General features: G+C 45.0%; 1 protein-coding gene across 2 annotated transcripts in view; it reads right to left on the reverse strand.

Annotated features, from left to right (window-relative positions):
* Positions 1 to 7312, reverse strand: part of enosf1 (enolase superfamily member 1) — a 23338-nt gene extending 16026 nt beyond the window's left edge. For both annotated transcript variants that reach the window (XR_012988001.1, XM_076290026.1), the window contains exons 1-4: positions 7160 to 7312; positions 6816 to 6918; positions 739 to 854; positions 446 to 532 (exon numbers count right to left, since the gene is read on the reverse strand). Coding sequence is in view for 1 of the 2 variants with exons in the window: in XM_076290026.1 (XP_076146141.1) it covers positions 446 to 532; positions 739 to 854; positions 6816 to 6918; positions 7160 to 7243 (390 nt within the window). In the remaining variant the exon portion in view is untranslated. The remainder of the gene's footprint in view (positions 1 to 445; positions 533 to 738; positions 855 to 6815; positions 6919 to 7159) is intronic.
* Between the last annotated feature and the right edge of the window lie 1571 nt (positions 7313 to 8883).

An 8883-nucleotide genomic window follows, 5' to 3' on the forward strand; every position in this document is an offset into this window, starting at 1 on the left:
TTAACTTTTTCCACTGCTGCTAATTGCTCAATCGCTAACAATGCTCTAGCAAAATTAATAACAACTCGATTCAGAGGAGGGTGAGATCGGACAGGACAGGGGGCTATTATGAGGAGCAGTGCCCCTGCAGTCTGTGGGGGAAATACACATTGCAACCAACGGGGAAAATGTAGATTATCATAGTTACGGGTTGGCAACTTGACAATGAATGAGTGGGCCCCCTCTGACAGTGATTTGGAGCAGAACTAGTAGTGCCCTGGCCAGAACTAAGGGGGCTGGGCACTACCGGGCCCTATGGTAATTCGAACACTGATGTATGTATGTATGTATGTATGTGTGTGTGTGTGTGTATGTGTGTGTGCGTGTGTGTATGTGTGTGTGTGTGTGTGTATGTATGTGTGCGTGTGTGTATGTGTGTGTGTGTGTGTGTGTGCGTGTGTCTCACCTTTCCTTCGGCTCGTGCCCATAAGTCCCATACGGCATTCAGCACCGCTGCCGTGGCCAAATGAATCACCCCCTTCTCTGGTCCAACCTGGTGCACACACACACACACACACACACACACACACACACACTCATACATCTCAGTGGTAGAAGTTAGTCACTTGGTAGAGAGAATCTGGCTCCCTTTAAGTTTGTGTGTGTGTGTGCTGCTGGTCCTCTTTCCTGCAGTGACATGGTGTGTGTGTGTGTGTGTATAGTGTGTGTATAACATGTGTGTGTGTGTGTGTGTCTGACCCATCTCATCTGTCCGTCACTAGTGAGTAAACGGTAGAAGCTCCTGAAGTCTGCGGTGATGTCATCAAGAGTCTTCCCCAGCACCAATGGACGCAGAGCCTGCACAGCACACACCACTTCACAAGGAACACACACACACACACACACACACACACACACACAGAGAGACACACACACACACAATACATTTTAACAAGTTCTATTACAGATCCAAACATGAATGGAAGCATGTTGCAAGTTTATAAAGAGATACAAGGATACACAAGGATACAAGGATACAAGGATACAAGGAAGTTTATTGTCACATGCATATAGTTACTGGAAGTAAGAAATGCAGTGAAATTAAGTATGGTGTCAGCCTATTTGTGCATTTATGGGGGGGGGGGGGTAAAAAGTGCAGTAGAAGAGGGGTTTAGTAGATTAAGTGGCAAGGGCTGCATAAGAAAGGTGGGGGAGGACTGCGATTGGGGGGGGGGGCACCAACAAGGAGCACCCAAGAGCAACAGGGGCAAGGAAAAACTCCCTTACCAAGGAAGAAACCTTGGGCATATCCACGGCTCAAGGTGCTAACCCAACTGCCAGAGGTCTTGGTGTGTGTGTTGGGGGGATGACAGGGGAGATGGGATAGTGTGCTGTGTATGTGGGGAGAGGGCAGTGTGCAATATGTGTGTTGGAGAAGCTTCCTCATGAGACAATGTGCTGTGTATTGGGGGGCGGGGGCAGTGTGCTGTAAGTATGTTGGGGATGTGTGTTGGAGAAGCTTCCTGATGAAATAATGTGCTGTGTATGTAGGGGGGGGGGGGCAGTGTACTGCAAGTATGATGTATGTGAGTGATGACAGTGAAGATGTGTGTGTGGGTGGGAGGGGAGTGGAGCAGTGACTGTGTGTGTGTGTGTGTAGTGTGTGTGTGGGTAGGTGGGGGCAGTATGCTGTAAGTATGTAGAGGATGTGTGTTGGAGAAGATCCTGAAGACAATGTGCTGTGTATGTAGGGGGGGGGGCAGTGTGCTGTAAGTATGTTGGGGATGTGTGTTGGAGAAGCTTCCTGTTGAAATAATGTGCTGTGTATGTAGGGGAGAGGGGGGGGGCAGTGTACTGCAAGTATGATGTATGTGAGTGATGACAGTGAAGATGTGTGTGTGGGCGGGAGGGGAGTGAAGCAGTGACTGTGTGTGTGTGTGTGTATAGTGTGTGTGTGGGTAGGTGGGGGCAGTATGCTGTAAGTAAGTAGAGGATGTGTGTTGAAGAAGATCCTGAAGACAATGTGCTGTGTATGTAGGGAGGGGGGGGGCAGTGTGCAGCAAGTATGTAGAGGAGGCTTACTGTAGCAAGCAGTGTGCTGTATGTATGTGAGGTGATGACAGTGATGATGTAAGAGTGTGTGTTTTTTTTTGTGTGTGTGTGTGTTGGGGATGGGGGGGGGGGGGCAGAAAGGCTAGGCAATCAAGGACATGGGTAGATAGATGGAGGAGAAATCAAAAATAATAAATAAAAAGTTCTATAGAGATGTGCAAAAGTTGGAGAAAGTCAGATATGTGTGTGTGTGTGTGTGTGTGTGTGTGTGTGTGTGTGTGTTTTGACGTGTGATGAATAAGAAAATAAATAAAAGGTCTGCAGCATAGGGAGAGGGATGTAAAAGTGCTAAAAGTCATGTAGGTGTGTGTGTGTGTGTGTGGGGGGGGGGGGGGGTCATGAGTGCTGAGGAGTGGATGAGTGCAAAGTCAGTATAGTGTGAGTTCAGAGTTGGGAAATGTTTGAGAGTGCTGAGGAGTGAATGTGTGCAAAGTCAGTATAGTGTGAGTTCAGAGTTCGGATGGCCTGGGGATAAAAACTTCTCCTGAGTCTCTCAGTTCTGGCTTTGTGACTACATAGGCGTCTTCTTGATTTCAGCGGTAGGAATAATCCATTGTTAGGATGAGAAGAGTCCTTCAGAATCTTTTGGGCTCTTAGGAGTACTCTTCTGGAATAGATTTCTTGTAGAGCAGGGAGTTGAGTTCTTATAGTACGTTCAGCTGAGCGCACTACTCTCTGCAGAGTACTACAATCTCTAACTGTGGAGTTCCCATACCAGGTGATGATGCTACCAGTTAGAACACTCTCAACCGCTGAAGTGTAGAAGGCCTTCATGATGGATGTAGAAACTTTGAATTTCCTTAGCTGACGAAGGAAGTAGAGTCGTTGTCTGGACTTCTTCAGAACATGCTGAGTGTTAACAGTCCATGTTAAGTCTTCAGTAATGTGGACACCAAGGTATTTAAAACTTGTGACTCTCTCTACAGGTTGCCCGCTGATCATTAGTGGGGTGTAACTGTAGTTCTGCTGCTTCCTTCTGTAATCCACTACCATTTCCTTGGTTTTATTGATATTCAGTGTCAAGCTGTTAGATTGACACCACTGTGCCACCTCATCAACCTGATCCAAGTAGAGCTGTTCATTGTTGTTACTAATCAGGCCCAAGATCACTGTGTCATCTGCAAACTTGATGATGGAGGTATGACTACTGTTGGCTTTGCAGTCATGTGTGTAGATGTTGTACAGCAGTGGACTCAAAACACAGCCTTGGGGAGCACCAGTGCTGATGGTTAATGAGTCAGATGTCAGACCCCCCACTCTAACCACTTGTGAACGGTTGGTGAGGAAGTCAAATATCCAGTGACACAGGGTGGTGTTCAGTCCTAAGGCCTTCATCTTTGTGACCAAGGTGAGAGGTACTATCGTATTGAATGCTGAACTAAAGTCAATGAACAGCATCCTCACATAATTCCCATTCCCCTCCTCCAGGTGAGTTAAGGTGGTGTGCATGAGGTTTGAGATGGCATCCTCTGTAGACCTGTTGGCTCTGTAAGCAAATTGGAGGGGGTCGAAGGAGGCAGGGAGGGATGAGCAGATAATGTTTTTCACAAGCTTCTCAAAACACTTCATCACTGTAGACGTCAGGGCTACTGGGCGGTAGTCATTCAGACATGATGGACTTTTGTTTTTCGGTACTGGAACAATAACAGACTGCTTGAAGCAAGTAGGAACTGTCTCTTGAGTCAATGATGTGTTAAAGATGTAAGTGAACACAGGAGCTAACTGAGCAGCGCAGGATTTCAAAATCCTGTTAGAAATTCCATCCGGTCCAGCAGCTTTTCTACAATTAACCCTCCTAAAGGCATTGCTCACATCGACCTCAGAGACACAGAAAGGTGCATCCTCATTTGCATTACATGCTGCAGCTAGTGCAAGATAGTCTGTGTTTTTCATGTCAAAGCGAGCATAAAAAGCATTAAGTTCATCAGGGAGGGCTTTACTCACATTCATCATAGGAGGGGACTTTCTTTCAAAGCCAGTGATGGTTCGGAGTCCTTTCCACACTCGTGCTGGATCACCCTCCAAGAAATCAGCTTCAACTTTGTCTCTATAGCGCCGCTTAGCATCTTTAATAGCTCTACGTAAACTATAAGATGCTGCTTTGTAATCCGTCATATCCCCTGAAATAAGCCCAGCATTATAAGTCATGGTGCGTGTCTTTAATGCCGTTCTCACTTCTCTATCCACCCATGGCTTCTGGTTAGGGAAGCTTCGGATCTTTACAGTTGGGATGATGGAATCAGTTAGCATATTGATGTAACTCAATGATACTTCCGTAAACTCATTGATGTCAGCAGAGTTCGTCTTGAACATCTCCCAGTCAACGTTGCTAAGGGCGTCCTGTAGCCTGGCTTCCAATTGGTCAGTCCAGCGCTTGACCTCCTTCGTCACTGGGGGGTCCGTCTGACTTCTCTGCTTGTACATAGGCAGAAGGAAAACAGCGGCATGGTCTGATTTTCCGAAAGCTGGTAGAGACTTAGCTTTGTAACTGTTCTTGAACTGTGTGTAGCAGTGATCCAGTGTGTTGTCACCACGTGTAGGGAAGTGAATGTGTTGAATAAATTCAGGCATGGACCGGTTCAGATGTACTTGATTGAAATCACCGGCCACAATAAGCGCAGCTTCAGGGTGCGTGTGTTGTTGTCTATTTAACACTTCTTGCAATTCTGAAACCGCAGCATCTGTGTTGACTTGTGGAGGAATGTAGACAGCGTTGAATATTACCGAAGTAAACTCACGGGGCAGGTAGAAGGGTCGACAGACGACCGCTAGATGTTCTAGATGAGGCGAGCAGGACTTTGAGAGAACAGTGACATTTCTAGGATCACACCACTTGCTGTTCGTCATGATGCAAACACCGCCACCTTTCGATTTTCCAGATTCCTCAGTCCTGTCAGAGCGAGCAGCAGAGAAAAACTCCACCGGAGTGATGGCACAGTCCGGTACAAGTTCAGTTAGCCATGTCTCAGTAAAGCATAGAATGTTACAGTCCCTGATGTCTCTTTGAAACTGTATCCTCGCTCTTAGTTCATCCATCTTGTTAACAAGAGACTGGACATTGGCTAGGAGAATGCTAGGCAGTGGAGGCCTATGAGCTCTATTCCTCAATCTGTTACGGGCCCCGGCTCGTTTTCCTCGGTGTTTTTTCCTTCTGCGCCGAGATGCGTCTCCATGGTTCCCTGATGCATCTCGGAGAATCTCAGTCGGCCAGGTAGAATCGTCAATGGATGGAGATGGAGATGCTTGTGTCCATGTGTATCCTATGCTTGGGTCAGTCTGCTGTAACCTGCCCAACTAATGGTCAATTGTTATCGTGGGATTTTGAAATGTCATCACCAAAACTCTTTTAGACACTGAACAGCTTTATTTTATACAGAGAAAAATATCAGGTTAGTAAGGGTTGTCTTCTTTCACCACAGCCCCATACATTTAAAAGTGCAGTGGGCTACGAGGTGGACCTATGAACATTCATCCATCACAATGCAGAGTCCCGTCCCGCCACCAGATGACGCTACATTACAAGATATCTGTGTGTGTGTGTGTGTGTGTGTGTGTGTTAGAGCTTAGATCGGGCCCAAAAAATCAAGCCCGACCCTACCCGAGCCCGTGCACATTGTGCCCGAGCCCGACCCGGCCCGACACGTTAACTGTAATTATGAGCCCGAGCCCGATTTAAACCCGACATTTTTTAAATACGTGGGCCATTATAACTGACGTTCTCAACTAATTCCGAGCTGTTTGAGCTACAGAAATCCGTTTAGAGGACATTGAGAGGACAAAAGAGGACATTGAAGGCTGGCTATCATTATTTATGCCATGGCAAGCCTGCTTCATGTTCATCTTAAAGTATTTTGGCTGTCATAGGTGAACATCGTGCGCACTTAATGCACGCAACAAAGCATACCTGACAAATGCATACCTCTGACTTTTCTCCAAACTTCAAAAAGTTATTTCTCCTGTTTTCATTTTTTTTCTTTACATCTTCAAGCTTCACGTTGCACTTAAGCTACACAATACAGCACAGCATACGGCCCGGTGTGATGTGTGCGAGTGGAGAAGCTGCGCATGACACTTGTTGCGCAGATGACATTACAATTGACGTTTTGTAACTCTGAGCCTAACTTATTTAACTTTGTATACACTTGTTACTTAGGCCTACTTTGATAAATATAAAATATTTCTGAGTCTGACTATGGCATAGCTTTAGCTCCCCACCCAAGTAGGCTAATGATTAGAAAGAAAAAAAAAAGCAAGCTTGATCAACGACCCGGCCCGGCCCGGCCCGAGGATAGTGGCTGGAAATATCGGCCGGTCGGGTCGGGTCAAGTTCGGGCTCGGGCAGAGAATCTAAACTCTAGTGTGTGTGTCTGTGTGTGTGCGTATCCGTCCGGCCACCAGATGACGCTACATTACAAGATATCTGTGTGTGTGTGTGTGTGTGTGTGTGTGTGTGTGTGTGTGTGTGTGTGTGTGTGCGTATCCGTCCGGCCACCAGATGACGCTACATTACAAGATATCTGTGTGTGTGTGTGTGTGTGTGTGCGTATCCGTCCGGCCACCAGATGACGCTACATTACAAGATATCTGACTCTGCTACATTACAAGATATCTGACTCTGCTACATTACAAGATATCTGACTCTGCTACATTACAAGATATCTGACTCTACCCGGTCAGTTCTTTCTATTCTTTTTCTGCCTTCAAGAGAACAAAAATAGTAGTACCGATCTCCGTCCCTTTCCCTACGGTGAAGGTGAGGCCGAAGCCCCGGGTTCCCGAGTCCGTCTCAATGATGACGTAGGCTGCAGAGTAGTCGGGATCCGTGTGCTGTTGAAGTCACATGACAACCGCACTTAGAAACAAACTCAACAGGTCAATGAGACATTAACGTTAGAGCTATTGTTCTACCACCAAACAATGCATTTATTTCCGTAGACACCAGTAGCCCGCAGTTGCAGTAAACGGGATCAAAGCTGAACTTTATCACGCGTTGATCCTGCACCGACACACAGAAGCTGTCACGTGGCGGTGCTCGCGGAATTTGCAAGTTCGCCAAAACTTTACGCACCATGGCGTCGGAGCCGTGCTGCTCGAGCGATGTGGGGAAGCGCACATCTTTCACTGCCAGGCCACAGATTCTCCCTGAAGGCATTGTATTAAGCTGTTCGGAGAAGTTCTGAATTTGCAGATTCTATTTCCTCTACACATAACTCACCGACCTCCCAAGCTCCTCCTTTGTTGCGATTTCATTGGCTAAAACCACAGACACCTAACAGGTCCTGTAAGGTGGCTTGTCATTTTGGTGATCTGCCTCCCAAATTAGAATGTGTATCTGTGTGTGAGAGCTAAAGCTAAATAAACTTAACGGCATTTTAGGCATTTAAAACCCGAGGCAGGCGTAACGGCATTTTAGTGGCATTTTAGGCGATATTAGGATTAGCCTACTGATAATAATGAATCATTCAGGGTGCCCACAGGATCCAAAGTGCGAGGTTTAAAAAAAAATGGTCTCCGTGCTGTTCAAGAAAAATAGGAGAAAACCCCAAGGCTGGCACTCTTCTTTTGCAGAATATGGAAAATAGTAGACTTTGCACACGTGAAAGTGAGTTCAGTGTTGCTAAAATAGCTATACTAGGCCTGCCTACATGTTATTTAAAGTATCTACTAGGCCTACTTGTTATTTAAAATTCAATCATGAAATAGCTATACTAGGCCTAAATGTTATTTAAAATAGCTATACTAGGCCTACATGTTATTTAAGATTCAATAATGAAATAACCACTAAAAATAAAAGCTTTTATGTATATATTTTTTGTGATTAACTTTTTATTGAAAGTTTCACAACATACAATTAAGAACAAAATTATTCATACTCCTGGCAAATATTGATTTAATGCTGACACTGTCACATGCCAAAAGTTTGTAAGACAATGTGGGAGAAACATGGAATTAAAAAAAGAAGCATTTTCATCTTTTTTTTTTTTTTTTATGAAAAATGGCATGTCCAAAATTATTCATACCCTTTTAAAATAATCAATGGAAACATGTTTATTTGCATTCACAATCCGGGTTTTCAGTCAGGAACGATTATTTGCCATCACTCTGGCCTTGCGCTCACTTTTTTTGACGGATTGTGGTCTGGACTCTGGCTGTGCCACTCTAGAATGTTGATATTATTCTCAGTTAACAATTTCTTGCCTTGTTTGGCTGTATGTTTTGGAACATTGTGTGGTTTAATGGTCAAATGATGCTCATTGGGGCAGGTCTCTTGGCAGACTGCTTGATCTTTTCCACCAAAAATCTCAATGTAGCCCCTTGTTTTAGTGTTACCGTTTATTATACGGCTCTTCAGAATGCTAGTAGAACGCTCAATTGACTTGAATGGGATTTCCCAACGTTAAAATAAATTCATGTAATTGACCGTTCGCAAAAGCCACACCCCCTAGTTATTGTTACTACGCCCGTCAAACTCAGAACAGAGTTGTCTAGAAATTCAATGGTACAGTAGCTGTTAAGACCATAGACTGTATACTGGACAGTGTGCCGTCTGTTAAGAGTGATGTGAGCGCTAGTCCAGAGCCCCCTGGTGGCTGGCTGCAGTACAATGTGTAACTCCGCCCATCCCCATGTATTTCAATGGCCAAGTAGCCAACTTTCCGTGTCCCTTTTCTCACCTAAAACTATTTTTCCATCTACAACTTTTTATTCAAAAAAATATTTTTCAAGATGCTTCAATACACACAATTTTTATTTTCTCGCTGAAATTATTTTGTTTAATGTTATATTAACAAA

Source organism: Alosa pseudoharengus, unplaced genomic scaffold (assembly GCF_046254945.1).
Source record: "Alosa pseudoharengus isolate Yale_2024_CS ecotype anadromous, Long Island Sound unplaced genomic scaffold, YU_APseudo_1.1 YU_APseudo_1.1_scf_18, whole genome shotgun sequence".
NCBI lineage: Eukaryota > Metazoa > Chordata > Actinopteri > Clupeiformes > Clupeidae > Alosa > Alosa pseudoharengus.